Genomic DNA, 15,734 nt, shown 5'->3' on the forward strand with positions numbered 1-15,734 from the left:
ATTCTAGGTTCGGTTGTGATAGTTTCATATCAAGTCCCACAGGACGCTAAGGCATGGCCCGCGAGGCATGGTCAAATGATCGTTTTACTAAGTTAATATTACCAATTATATAAAGGATTACAATGATTAGAATCGTGGTGAAATAATAGAGGTGTGAAATGGAAGAATGAAATGATAGGGGGTCAAAAAATAGGGGTGAAATGATAGTGGCTGAACAAATAGGCGTGAAAAAGCGTGAAACCGATTTTTTTTATTTTGCTGACAATAGTATAGTTCAAAACATTGAAAAATTAAATGACATATGTGCACAGACTATGCCTTGATTTCATTAAGTGTTCGCAAAATTATTCTGTCGAACACAATTTAAGGAAACATCGAATAATAACAATCAACTTACAGAGATAGATTTGTTCCTCTGCGCCAACTTGGTGTACGGAGATGACTGACTAGGGCGAGTTTGACTAAGTGCCGCCACATGTGGAGGTACGTTGTAACTTTTGGTCATCGAGGAAGAAAACACAGCTGACCTAAACGTGGAATATTAGAACTTTTTCAGGTTCGAACTAATATCAGGATATACACATTGAAGCTCTTTTTAAACTGTCCAGATTAATTTCACACACACAAAACTATGGAAACCTTTATTTGTCAAGAGGTAATGATGATTTAGATCAATACAACTATAAATTCAAATCCGCAAATTTTTTTACATTGCATCACCAATGAAAATCCGATGTTAAAAGGTAGTGCAATTTCCCAAGTTCAAGTTCGCTATGTGAAAACCTTGTGCTTCGAGAACTTTCTTTTGAAAAATTGAATTGTCATAACCTTTACATTGGCTTTAAACTTGGGATTAGTGTTGACGGTTTACATGCTTCCTCACAATAGTATATAAATCAGCAGAAAACATTAAATATTTATTGAATAAGGGGCTGTGTGCTACAATCCCTAAATTTTAGTTAAAAAAATAACGACCCTGTTATCGACATCGATATTTCTTGATACTTTGGTGCTAACTTTTGCCGCACATTATCGTAATTGTTGTAAAGCTTGAATATTGATTCAGAATACAAGCAAACAAGGAAAAAAAGGGCACATGCAAACAAATGAATTAAAAAATAAAAAAAATTGAAAAACCAGAGACTAAAAGACAAATCACGAAGAGACAAGTCGATGACCCAACCGAGCACCCACCCCGACCCCCAAGAGGCATCGTCATTATCTAAACCGTTAAAGTATAGATGACAACAGTTCTACAAGCTCCGGTGGAACTCGTCTCACTACTTCGTCAGTGCAGATTTTGGCAGTCACATCCTTTGATTTCTAATCCACTCAAGAATTAGAACAGTGTTCGTTGTTCCATTGCTCTATTTTCGATAAAAACCGCTTTTGTAGTCCAAAACAAGGAAAAAATTATTGAACATAACCGACTAACGTAGGGAGAATTGCTCTCAAACAACCGGCGAGCAGTTGGCTCCGTCAGTAGTTAGCCACGATTTAGTCAAGGTAGATTTAGCATAATTGAAGGGGCGTCAGGTGAGCGCAGGGGGAGGGGCAACTGTGGGAGGGGGATCTTTGGCTGCATGGGGCCCTTACGGCCTGGACGATGTGCAGGAGTGGGGATCGGGCGGCTGATGTGGGGGTGGGGCGGGATCAGTTTCCAAGAACCGCCCTTCACACCATAATTATAAGTCACCAAATGAATTTCTGTTTATCGCATACTTGGAGACTAGTAAGCTGAAGGTCTCTAAAAGAACTTAATGCTCAATGGAATCTACTTAGTTTTCCCGTTTCGAAGGGCAAAAAAGTCCAATGGGTTAGACGAAAAATCGCTCAAGCCAAAAATCGCACAAAAAAGACAAACAGGATTAATATAATTGCGACAAACTTCGTTTGAGCAATTAACAATGATTTCCTAAAACATGCTAGTTAAGTCAATTATGATAAAACATTTATATTATAATTCAGCGCTAATGAGGGTAACAGATTGCAACATCACGCCACAAAATGGCAGCTGATGTGCGGCATCAACAAAACAGTTAAGGAAAGAGAGAGAGAGAGAGAGAGAGAGAGAGAGAGAGAGAGAGAGATAGACTGTGAGAGAGATAGTGTGAGAGATAAAACGTGAACATGAAAGAGAAGGAAAGTAGCCCAAACCGACAGAGAGAGAGAGAGAGCTAGGAATATTTTCCATGATGACATTCGACTCTTGGAAGTTTCTAGCCTTGTTAGTAATTAAATCATGCACAAAACTGATAAGTGTAAAATTCAAACAAAAAGTTTCCAGATTTTGCAGTGGAAAAAAAACAATCAAAACCTTTTTTGTCTTTAGAGTTCTGACATGTAACTTATCTTGAAAACTTTGTTCCAAAACTTTCGTTGGCCGGTAATGATCGTTAAACTCTGAAAAGGACAAAAACATTCAAAAATTTTAAAAACAATTGCAAACTTCAACAAAATCTTACTAAAATTCGTGATATTAGTATCTTCAGAACAATTTCATTGTCTCCAGAAATTATCCACTATCCCTATTTCAAGCCTTGGATAGTTTCACTGGCTCAAAGATCCATAAAGTTGAAACATGATAATAATTTTCAAAATATCGCTAAATATTCTAGTCAATGAAAAAATGATAAAATTCCACTAACTCTAAAAACTATGCAGCAGCTTATTATCAAACACTGGAGGAGTTCCTTGGGCCCCTGCTTCTGGAAGACAAAATAAAACATTAAAAAAAATGCAAATGTAATTTTTAAAAAATTGCTAAAATTCGTGATACTATAATCTTGAAAAACATTCCATTTCAACTAGAAACTATGCAGTAATCTATTATCCAAAGCCAGATGAGGTTCCTTGGCTCTTGAGGCTGGAGAAACCTAAAAAAAGACAACAACTTTAAAAACTTGAAGAATTCAAGTTTTATCAAAAAAAAATTCCTAAACTGTGATTAAAAAATTGAGCACGAAAAAATTGAAAAACCTAAATAAGAACAACAAATAAGGAAAATTTTATCAAATGAATGTTAAAATTTGTGATGTTAAAATCCTGAAAAACATTCCATTACATCTAAAAACTATGTAGTAACCTATTATCAAACTCCCGAGGAGGTTTATTGACATCTAGGGCTGAAAAACTTGAAAAATGACAAAGTTTCAAATAAAAAAACTTGAAAAAAATGGGGAAAATTAGCATAAATTTGCGGAATTTTGTTTGGAGTACCAAAACATATAGCTCTTATAAAGGGTCATAAAAAGTATTTATCTCTTTAAAAAGACCTTTATCAACTTTAACCAAACTCAACTTTAGACTGGTCCAACAACAAATTCGAAAATGACAAAAAACACAAAAAATTGCAACATGTCGGGCTCAAAACTCCTAAAAACGACCGTTTAACCTTAAACTACGGCCTTCCCAGTAGTTTCACCACATTAAGCACTTGAGGGACTACTAAATGCGGCTAAATGCCTCTAATGAAACTTTATGCCCGCTGGGCGCTACCTGTTTATTCCGTTTTTAAGGACAAAAAGTCAAATGGGTCAGACGAAAAATCGGTCAAGCGAAAAATCGCATTTAAAAAAGACCAACAGGACTATACAATTGCTATAAACTCTGTTTGGGAGCAATTAATAAGACATCCATGCCTGCTAAAAAACAGCCTGTTAAATTGTTATGAACGTAGAGAGCCATCATTTCCAAAACTGAATTGGAGGCAAATTGAAAAGCTGAGTGTTCTAGTTTTTGAAGCAACAGCTATAGTTCAATAGTTGCAGTCTTAAAAAGTAAATATGCAGATACTGTTACCATTTTTATGGTAAGATTGAACATTTTCAACAGAGAAAGAAACGAGCAAGCCGAAATCAGAGAAATGAAAAACATACTGCCACTATCGTCAGAAATTCTTCTTATTGAATAGTAATTCAGGACTTATAGTGCAATTAGGACTTATGTTTTTTTCTGCATAAGTCACCACTTTCATGTTTGACTTCTGAATTACCCACTATCTGTTCCAACTGAATAGAATTTACGCGAATAAGTTCAAGGTCAGAAAGCGAAATCAAAACGGGACTTAAAAGCGCGGGCACTAAAACCGAGGCTCAATTTACCATAATTATTAAATCGAATGAAACTGTGGACCAAATTAGAACATTTTTTGACGTGGGATCAGCGGCTGCTATTTTCCGAAAATTACCCAGCTATGTTTACACATTTCATAGCAAGGTATAGTTCTTAGACAAAATTCTCGGTGAAGTTTTCAAATTTATATTCCCAGAATTAAATTGTAATAAGGCTTCTTCATCCCTTTAGAATATTTCCACAGATTTCGGAGTTATTCTTATTTTAGAAGTAACTGAAGTCGAGGTTATCGGTTGTCCTCATTTTTTCGCAGACGCTTTTTGATCAGACACAGGGGATATGGTGGGTTCAAATATACACAGGCGAGAAACCGGAGGTACAAAACAAATAATAGTGCTATATTTTTTGACTCGCCAGAATTAACTTAAGTAATTATTAGAAATTTAGACCCGTGCCGTACTGAGAAACATTTCAGCAATGACATCATTGCAGCAAGCAAACAAAAAACCATTACAAAATCACATGACAAAACTTTGACAGTAGATACTGTTAAATCTTGAAAAAGCCAAAAATTGTGAATTATTAGAAACACATCTGGTAACGTTGGAAAACAGTCAACGCATTTAAGATGAGCAAAACGGTTAGGCTAATAAAAATGATCGGGCTATTAATTGTCACGGAAGAACAGTTCTGAAAAATCAGAGCTCTCCAATTAACTCAAAGACACAAAAGACACTGGAAAAGCATACATGAGATAACATTCTTCAAAATTTCACTGAATCATAAAAATGCAATATTTAAAAAATCTAAAATATTTTTCAGATTTGAAGTATATTAAATTAAATCAAATGCAAACAAAAATTAAAAAAAAACTAAAAACAGCCAAAAACTTTATTCTTTAAGCGAAAGATTAGGCAGCGCAAAAAAATAGGTTTTGGTAAAAATTCAACGTAGGCACTTGTGAGAAACAAGTTGCACGACGTTAAAATGTGCATGTTACATAAAAAATTTGAATATAATTCAAACATTGAATTTCATCGAACAGCAACAAATAATTGGATAAATCAAACCAGAATACAAATGAAAAGCTTTCAAAAATTGGACAACAAATTTCAAGATCGAATTTGTTAGCAACAAATTTCATTTCAGAATGAGAGCAATTGAATCAAAAATGAAGAAGTAAAGCTTGAAAAAGTCACTTAAGAAGTCCCAAAACCTAGAACAAAAGCGCAAAAATGGTCTAGCAAAAATTTTGCATGAAAAGATCAACACATTTACAATAATTGCTTCTTCGAAAGCAATTAAACTGTAAAAAAATTCTTAACTAGCAAACTAACGAAAACAGATCAAAAATTGAATAAAAAAGTCGTATATTTGCTACCATTTTTATTGGACGAGACACTTCCTGAAGTACAATTACGGGTTGATATACTTGAGCAAAACGACTTGGCTGAAAAATTTAGAGCTAAAATTACTCAGCTGCTTTGAAAAATCTGCACCTCATCAAAATTCACTCGCTTAGAGCAATTATTTTTGCAGCCCCTATTCGAAAACCGGTCTGAATAAAAACACCACTCCCTCTTCTCTCCACTTTTTAATGTCTTAGCACGTGGGGCATTGACCTTTACATCCTCTTTCAACACAAATCGACCGATTAAAAAATATATCACAATAACTCCTCTTCGAGTTTTAATTTAAAAAACCTCAAGAAAACAGACTATCCTCTTCGTGTAAAAAGACAGCTCATCAATACAATTCAAACTTTTGGTATTGTAAAAAGCGCGCCTAAACAATAGCCGTTGAGAGGCTTAGGGCAGTAATTAATCAACAAATCTTACTTATCCTCGTCTGTCTCAGACGTCAAGCTATCCATCCTCCCTCCGTTGCTAAGTCGGGATTGCTGCTTCTTTGCAAAATTCGAAATGGCAGGAGAAACAGCCATACTTTTATTCAAGTCTAGCGATGACATATTCAGCGCTGATACAGTTTGATTGGGGCTTCCCATACTCGTCGCCGCTGACTCACACAGCTGTTCCAATGTATAATTACCAAGAACTGTTTTGAAAATTTCCGACTCCACGAGTTCTGAAGCTGATTCACATAAGCAAAGAGCTTCTAACATGTTGACGAAGAACTCTCTATCATCGAAGGCACTGAGGTAATCGTTAAGTTTGTCTTTGAACATAATTTCAGAGTCAATGGCTTGCTTGGGCTTATTGAAACGCAATGCGCAGACGACAGCCAAAAGAAGAGTCTGAAAATTGCCATTTAACATCAGAATCAATTTCCTTATTCAACTACAGTTAATCAAAACCAACTAACCAAACATTTTACTTCTCCGGAATTGCACAGTGCAATATCCTGCAGCGTTGATTTGATGACAGTAAAAATTTCCTGTTCGTTCCAGTTTAACACACCTGCTCAAAGAACGAAAAAGTTGAGAAATTTTGTTTCCGTCAAACAAAAAGTACGCTGATAATTACTAAGGTAGATCGTAAAGGTTAGATGTAGATCCGACACATAACAGAAACAAAAGTCTAAATAAACATCAAACTTAAGGATATAACCTGATATCAAAAACTGCAACCCTTCTTCGAAGTTAGTGACCACACCGTCATTTTGAAGATAGCTTTGCGGATCAGGAATCCTGAAATTTATCTTCATTCAAAACATTCAAGGCAGCTAAATAGCAAATTGAAAACGTTAAAACAATTTACCATTGCCGACAAAACCAACAGAAAGCGTCAAAAATTGAACAGCTGTGCTTTTCAGCGCAACCAGTAATCTGAAACAAACAAAAATTAATCGAACAATTATTTCCCTAAGTTTTTACACATCAAGAACTCATAACTAACCACTCCTTCGCAGTATGCTGTGAGAGCGTCTATAAGCGACATGTCAGAACATCTGAAAATAACTTCTCATTAAATTTGTTTTAAATAAAATCCCAATTAATTACTTCGGTGAACATGCGTAAAGAAGGCATCTATTCTGCACCCGTTTTTGCAAAGATTCTGCACCCGATTCAAAGCCTAAGTATTTACGAATTTGAATTCGTAAAGAAGAATTATGTCATCGGTGAACATATACGGAACTAATCGCTCATATGAGAAGGGTAAACAAATTATATAAAGAAAAAAATAATTTTTTTTTGAAACATGTAAATTACTCAGACTATAACCCTAAGGTTAGATATCTACATGCTCTAAAATGTTAAATAAATTAATCAGCATTGTTATTAATATAGTAATCTTCAAATTGTGGCTGTTCGTTTTTATAGGTAAAACATAATAATAACAGTGGTACTAAAACATAACCCTGTGGTACGCCAAATATGATGACCTCTACCTGAGATAGGCAATCACCTATTTTAAAGCAATAGTATCCAGTTGTCAAATAAGATTTAAACCATTCTAAAGCTTCTCCTCTAACAACATATTCAGAAAGTTTTTGAACAAACTTATAATAATCAATAGTGTCATACGCTTTCTTAATATCAAGTAATGAGCAACAGGTAATTTTTTTGCACAAAACGAATGCTTTCTGTAATTTAAATCAGGGCGTCAGTTGTAGAGCGTTAGTGTTGGAAACGAAACTCTCTTTTATATAACGATTTTTCATCCTTTAGAAAGGTGTAGAGACGGTTGAACATTGCCCTTTCAAAAATTGTGCAAAAAAATTGGTTAATAATACTCAACTTTCCGTTTTAATCTGGCTTTAAAAATTGGAGTAATTGTTGCGTGTTTCAAGCAGTCAGGCAAAAAGGCTTTTTGTAAACGATAGACTTGTAACTAAATATGAGATAGGTTTCGCAACAATATTTGCACAAAGTTTTAGAAAATTAGCAGAAATTCTATCCAACCCAGTTCCTCTATTAATAACAGAAATTTGCAATAAATTGAAAACTTCTGTATAGGTACAATCGAAAGGATAAATAGAATTTAGATTATCCTTTTATAATTTTTATTGTTTCTACCGAACTATTAATATTTTTTTCAATGGAAAAAAAACATTTATTTAAGCAATCAGCGGCGTCGTGATCAATTTCATAGGCATTTCCATGTTTATTTTCAAACAATATTGTGTCATCTTTGCTTTTTTCACTAGTAGAGCTTATCTTTTTGTAAAATAAGCGCTTAGAGTTGAATAGTAATAGGTCTTTGAGTTCTTCACCAAGATACTGTTTTTTTAAGCGGAGAAAACTGCTTACTTTATTTCTAAGAATTACAAATTTGGTTCGTTTTTTAGAATTTGGACACTTTATAAGTTTTTGAAAGCACAGTTTTTTTGTAATACGATTTTTAAAATTATTTTTCACTCACGGACACTTTTTTGTTTTATTTTCTTTCTTCAATTACAGCACTATCGTCTATCATTTCTAACTTAATTCTAATTAGGTTCTATGTACATTCCAGAAGACAAACTTTGTACCGAAAACTAGTCATTTCAGATTCTAGTATGTTTTAAAAACCATTAAGTGCATTCTAATTGTTCAGAAAAGGATAGCGTCTGATTGTCATATTTTTAACTTCATTTTTAGTTGACCAATAAAAACGTGCATTAATTTCATAATGATCAGTAATGCTTTGAAAATTAATATATCATTCAACAGAATTAACTCTTTCATAACAAAACACGTGATTAATTAACATTGTGGTGGTACCTGTTACTCTTGTAATACCATCTAGACATTGAGTGAAACCACATTGTGCAATTATTGCATTGTATTCTTCAACAGACTTAGAATTTTTCAAAACGAATGCTTTCTGTAATATATATCAGGGCGTCAGTTGTAGAGCGTTAGTGTTGGAAACGAAGGTTTCTTTTATATAACGATTTTCCATCTTTTAGAAAGATGTAGGGACGGTTGAACATTGCCCATTCAAAAATTGTGCAAAACAATTGGTCAATAATACTCAACTTTCCGTTTTAATCTGGCTTTAAAAATTGGAGTAATTGTTGCGTGTTTCAAGCAGTCAGGCAAAAAGGCTTTTTGTAAACGACAGACTTGTAACTAAATATGAGATAGGTTTCGCAACAATATTTGCATAAAGTTTTAGAAAATTAGCAGAAATTCTATCCAACCCAGTTCCACTATTAATAACAGAAAGTTGCAATAAATTGAAAACTTCTGTATAGGTACAATCGAAAGGATAAGTAGAATTTAGATTATCCACTTATAATTTTTGTTGTTTCTACCGAACTATTAATATTTTTTTCAATGGAAAAAAAACATTAATTTATGCAATCAGAGGCGTCGTGATCAATTTCATAGGCATTTCCATGTTTATTTGCAAACAATATTGTGTCATCTTTGCTTTTCTTCACTAGTAGAGCTTATCTGTTTGTAAAATAATCGCTTAGAGTTTAATAGTAATAGGTCTTTGAGTTCTTCACCAAGATACTGTTTTTTTAAGCGGAGAAAACTGCTTACTTTATTTCTAAGAATTACAAATTTGGTTCGTTTTTTAGAATCTGGACACTTTATAAGTTTTTGAAAGCACAGTTTTTTTGTTATACGATTTTCAAAAAAATTTTTTTCACTCAAGGAAACTTTTTTGTTTTATTTTCTTTTTTCAATTACAGCACTATCGTCTATCATTTCTTACTTAATTCTAATTAGGTTCTATGTACAATCCAGAAGACAGTTATTGTACTGAAAACTAGTCATTTCAGATTATAGTATGTTTTAAAAACCATTAAGTGCATTCTAATTGTTCAAAAGGGGATAGCGCCTGATTGTCATATTTTTAACTTCATTTTTAGTTGACCAATAAAAACGTGCATTAGTTTCATAATGATCAGTAATGATTTGAAAATTAATATATCATTCAACAGAATTAACTCTTTCATAACAAAACACGTGATTAAATAACATTGTGGTGGTACCTGTTACTCTTGTAATACCATCTAGACATTGAGTGAAACCATTTTGTGCAATTATTGCATTTTATTCTTCAACAGACTTAGAATTTTGAAGTACTTTTATGTTGAAACCATCAAATTTAAAAACATTTTAAATCATGCTGCTGTAGATGTAAATAGTATTTCAGAGTCGTTTAGAAAATCAGTGTTATTAGTGATTGGTGATTTTTAGATATATTAAAGTATTAGATTTTTGCTTTTAAAACCTCTAATAATAAACGAAGCGGAACAGAATATGTCTGGTGTCGGTATGACATCATATGCCACTGTTTCATCAAAGCAAACACAATATCGTTGCTTTTAATTGTGCGTTCTGAAAACAAATATACAGATTACCGTTTTAAAATTGTGTACTTAATCGATAAAGGAATTGTTTTTTGGCTTTGTAGCTTTTCCTATAGGGATATTTTTTGCTAATAGTTGAAAAAAGTTTTTGTCTTGATTCTGCAGATCCAGCAGTGGCAACAAAAACATCAGGTGCAATCGCTTGAATCATGGAGTTAGGTTTCTACAAATAAACTTCCAGAAAACCTTTCAGTTGACAAAATAAAATGCTCGAGTATTAGCTTAATTCAACGAAACGTACGGGAGGGTACTATTACTACGTTCAAAATCTACTGAAATGAGATCAGAAAGTATAATGCATGATGGGTACGCGTTCATTGCGAATGTTTTTAATGCTTATTTCTTTATGACAGTCTATCAACCTGCCGTTGGTTTTTTGATGACTTTTTGAAGTTTTGAAGAAGTAATAGGTGACTTGTTCCGGATGGCTACAGATAATTTAATTAGCATGTCATGAATTTTTTTCAAAGCATTTATGAAATTTCGACCTATCTAAAATTATGGAAAAAAGCAATGATTATACCAATTTTATAAACGGGTTCCAGATGGTGTTTTCTGACTTGCCGTCCAAGTAGTAACTCAGGTAAATTGTCCCCAGTGTTTGAACGAATTCTGATTAATGCATTATATCTTTATTCAGAAAAAGATTATCTGTTCTTCAATTCGGATTTAAGAAAAGAAAGACACTCAAAAATAACTCAAACTATTTTGTATCTCGATTAAAATGAAACTTCATGACAAAGATGAAGATGTGTTTTGCCTGAATCTAGATTTCAGCAAAGCTATTGATTGTTTTCAGCAATCAACACATTTAAGCAAATTGGGAAGCTTTGGAATTGATGGAGTACTATTAAGGTTGCTAGCTTCGCATTTACCGAACAGAGAACAGTGTGTCAAGCCTGAAAATTGGTTATCTTCATTGGCCTCCGTTAGACGTGGAGTTCCACAGGGTTCGAATTTGGAACCAATTTTTTCTAGTATTCAATAATGACCTACCTTGTGCTTGTGTGTCAAGTTTTTTCGCTTTGCTGACGATGAGAAAGCATTAAATAAAGATTTGCAGAGTTTAAAAACGATATGCAGTCCTATTTAAATTGGGACAAGATAAATTCAATGCTGTTTAATATTACAAAAACTCCGTTTTTATCGTTTGGAGAGACCAGGGACTGCTTCTCTTTAAATATTGGGTATGAAATAGTTCAGCCGGCGAATACAGTCGAAAATTTATGTATTGGTGTTTCTGAAAAACCTAAATTGAACGTCCAGATATTGAGAAGACTTGATTTATGTTTTCATTTTCTGACATCACTCAAAAAATGTTCGCCTTGACTTACCTCCTCAAACCAAGTGAACAATGTTCAAATCATTCTCTTTGTCAATTTTCCATTACGGATCTGATATTTGGTCTCCCTCTTGTGCCGAACTAACGAAATCAGAGAGTATGCAAATTAAATTTCCAAGTAGATTTGCTCAGCCAGCTCGAATCGAGAAAGAATTTTGAGGTGTATATTACTGCCGATTTGCTGCATGCAGCAGTTCAATGATCTTACACTGATGAGCCGAAAATTGAAGGGCAGATATGACTTAAGTGTTATGCAAATCATATAAATTCAATATAGTCTACGCTTCCGAAGCTCGTCCAAACCCATTTTGAAACTGAATAGCAAGAAACCTATATTTGAAAATAATTTTTTGTTTAGAGCAGTAAGACTGGGAAGTTTAGTTCAAAATTATACGAATCTCAATTGTTTTTATGGACTCCTGTCTTTTTAAGAGTAAACTTAAAACCCTTTTACTTGCTTTTATTAATGGAACGTTTGATCATAATGAAATTAGGTGTTTATTCTGGTTTACTTTGATATATAATAACTCATGAAGCAATTAAGTTTTCCACAACTATTACTAATACTACAACCACCACTATTATTACTTTTGCTACTACTACTACTATTACTACTACTACTACTACTAGTACAACTACTAAGACCACTACACTACTACTAATACTACTACTACTACTACTACTACTACTACTACTACTACTACTACTACTACTACTACTACTACTACTACTATTAATACTACTAGTACTACTACTACCAATATTACTACCAATACTACTACTACTTTTTGAACACTTAAATTCCATAAAGAAATAAAGTAACAATGACAATAAGTACAAACAAGTTAATAAAATGCATATATTTTGAGCTTATCTGGGTTTATTTAATCCAGGAAATGCTGTTCCACAAAACTGTTGAAGCGGGATTTAGACTCTCTTTTCGCTTTCTGTCGTAAGGTGATGTAGCTCATGTTGTTCCTTGAGCAATCTTCTTCAAGTTGATCCATCCACGTCTTGCGTTGACCCCCTGGAGCTCATTTAGCATATCGATATTTTTCTGTCGGCTCCCAGGTGAAGGCTCGGAGCGCTAGACGATCGTCATTCATCCTCAGGATATGGCCAAACCATTTCAACCGTTTAATCATGATCATTGCAGAAAGTGTCGACATACGTGATCTAGCCAGTACTTCTTCATTTGTCACCCTCTCCAGATATGAAAAACATAGTATCCTTCGCAGACAACTGGTGTGAAAGCTCTCAAGTTTCCGTTGCGTTGATTTATTCATGGTCCACGTTTCAGAGCTATATAAGACCACTGATAACACGAGAGCTCTGTATAATTTGCATTTAAGGGGAATACTAAGTTGTTTGCTCTTCCAAAGCTTCTGAAAGCTCGCAAATCGCTGTCTCCCTTCCGCCAGCTTGACACTGATTTCCTTTAGGTCACCATGTTGCAAGCTCACGAAAGAACCGAGATACTTGAAAGCTTCTACATTTTCGAACTCCACTCCATCTTGATCGTGGACATTGCAGGAGAAATTTCGAGATCTTCCAGCCTTTTCTTTGCCGCAGTATCGTGACTCGTGAATTCGTCGGCCTTTCACAGTTGCAAATTTCCTAGTGCACTTCTGACAAGTGAGGCTTTTCTCTAGCCCAACAAACTTTGACGCGCTGTCTTCGACCGTCTTCGAATTCTTAGACTTGCAGAATCTGGCTTCATGCACTTTGCAGCCCCTTGCAGTGTCGAAGCGACGTTTACAACCTGAACATACACAACTATCGTCATCAGAGACCGCAGATGATCTGTTATTCGCCGTAGACACTAGATCAGCAACCACTGACCTCTCGTCGCTGCTAACTGTCACAAGCTCAGCCTCCGCTGAACTTTTCAGACTCAGTTTCTCACCAGCTAGTGTCTCGAAAAAGCCCGCATTCTTCTTCTTGCCCACCAGCACCTCTCTGCCAATGAGTAGTCGGGATTGGTTTTCGGCCTCAATGAGAGTCCCAAAACGGCCTTTGCGGTCTCCTGTAAGAACTTCCAGGTTCCTTTGAGCAATGGGTACACTGGCTCCGGGTTTTTCGCCATTAACACCCATATTCTTTGTCTTCCCAACATTGATCATTAGGCCAACAGCTTCGGCTAAAGATTCAATTCTATGTAGATTTGCTTGAACTTCGGAATCAGAGACGCCCAATAGGGCAACATCATCGGCGAAGTCAAGATCAGCAACACAGCGTCCAATGTCGATTCCTCCTTGAACTGAATTTGCCAACACATAGTTTATCACAAGGCCAAAGAGAATAGGCGACCATACATCACCCTGGCGAACACCAGTTTTTACGTCGAACATCTGGCCCTTCTCGCCTTCTGTCTTGACGCAGCACTTGAAGCCTTCGTAACTGTTGCGGATGACATTCACAACTTTTTGTGGGAGCCCGTAATGTTTCATTATCTTGTACATCATCTCGCGGTCCACCGAATCGAATGCAGCGCGGAAGTCAATGAATCAAAAACTGACGTCCAATTGGAAGGCCATGCATTTCTCTAGTATTTGCCTCAACGCAAACAATTGGTCAGTGCAGCCCCTACTTTTTCGGAATCCGCATTGTTCTTCTCTGAGCACTTGATCAAGTGCATCTTTGCATCTATTCAGGATGATTGACGCATAAACATTTCCAGGTACCGAGAGCAGTGAAATTCCGCGATAGTTCCCACACTCAGATTTTTTTCCTTTGCTTTTGTATAGCGGGACAACTTCTGCTAACTTCCAGTCTTGTGGAAGATTTTCTTCAGTCCAGCACTTGTTGACAATGTCCCAAAGCCATTCAGCGATTCCAAAGTGCGACTGTAGCATTTCGGCAGAAATATCGTCTGGTCCACTTGCTTTACCGTTTTTCAATTTACGCACGGCATTTAGAACTTCATCAAACCGAATTGGACCTAGGTCTATTTCAAGACTCTCGGATGCTTCCACTATGCTCAATACAGAGTTGCCGCTTGTCGTGGTTGGATTTAACAGATGCTTAAAGTGCTCGGTCCAACGTTCCAACCTTTCTTCTTTTGTTTTCAGGGGCTCGCCTGTGGTTGAAACTAGTTTACTTATATGAGGACTCCACTTCCGGCATAACTGTTTTGACTCCCCAAACACTTCTTTCAGGTCACCTTTGTCTGAGTGATCTTGTATTGTTTCACCTTTGTCTTTCAACCACTGTCTTTTGTCAGATCTTAACGTTTTTCGTACTTCTTTGCAGCAGTTAGAGAACACTAGCAGCGCCTCCACGCTACTATGCTTCCTCAACTGTAACTCGGCCCGTTTCCTAATCAAAGCCAGCGTTTCAACTGTAATCCAGGGTTTGTGCACACGCTTTTCGGGGATGAGTAGTTTTGTTGCCGCTGCATTAGGAGCCGTTCAAAAATTTGCCCAAGATTGTTCTACGCCTTCAACAATATCGCTCTCATCAAGATAGCGTTTCACTTCTGCGCAGAAAGCGTCACGCGTGACTTCATCGCGCAACTTGGTAGAGCAGACTTTCGGTTGACTGCGTGGCTTATGTGCCACTACTTTGAATCGCACTTCGGCAATGACCATTTCGTGATCGGTGAGAGTGATCTTTCCCCTCCTTGTCCTAACGTTGTGCAAACAACTCCTGTGCCTCGAACCGAATAAGATATGATCTAACATCTTCTTTCGCATCTGTTGGTCAGGTGGGTTAAATGTATACCGGCGCACTAACCGGTGTCGAAACCAGGTTCCACCAATCAACAGGTCATGAGAGACACAAAAGGACAACAATTTTTCTGAGTTATCATTCTCCTCGCTCATTCCAAAGGGGCCTCGGCAAGGCATGTTGACATCTGATTGTTGACCAGGTTTCGCATTGAAGTCTCCGACGAGGCAGACTCTCTCCCTTTGTTTGAAACTGGATACCAAGCTGCTCAACTGATTCCAAGAGTTGTCTTTCGCTAAGTCGTCTGCTTCATTTGTGGGCGCATAATACACAATCACAACAAGGTTAGCTCGTCTCTGAGCTTTAAACTTCACATAAG

At 35.9% G+C, this 15,734-nt stretch overlaps 1 protein-coding gene across 2 annotated transcripts in view; it reads right to left on the reverse strand.

Moving 5' to 3' along the window:
* LOC142342736 (uncharacterized) overlaps positions 1-15,734 on the reverse strand; it is a 467,082-nt gene that overhangs the window by 65,189 nt on the left and 386,159 nt on the right. For both annotated transcript variants that reach the window (XM_075394258.1, XM_075394257.1), the window contains exons 2-7: positions 6,930-6,981; positions 6,792-6,859; positions 6,642-6,721; positions 6,397-6,491; positions 5,913-6,328; positions 398-527 (exon numbers count right to left, since the gene is read on the reverse strand). In XM_075394258.1, coding sequence (XP_075250373.1) covers positions 398-527; positions 5,913-6,328; positions 6,397-6,491; positions 6,642-6,721; positions 6,792-6,859; positions 6,930-6,971 — 831 coding nt within the window. In that variant the 5' untranslated portion in view covers positions 6,972-6,981. The remainder of the gene's footprint in view (positions 1-397; positions 528-5,912; positions 6,329-6,396; positions 6,492-6,641; positions 6,722-6,791; positions 6,860-6,929; positions 6,982-15,734) is intronic.

The sequence above is a fragment of the Convolutriloba macropyga genome, chromosome 7 (assembly GCF_964194025.1).
Source record: "Convolutriloba macropyga chromosome 7, txConMacr16.3, whole genome shotgun sequence".
NCBI lineage: Eukaryota > Metazoa > Xenacoelomorpha > Acoela > Convolutidae > Convolutriloba > Convolutriloba macropyga.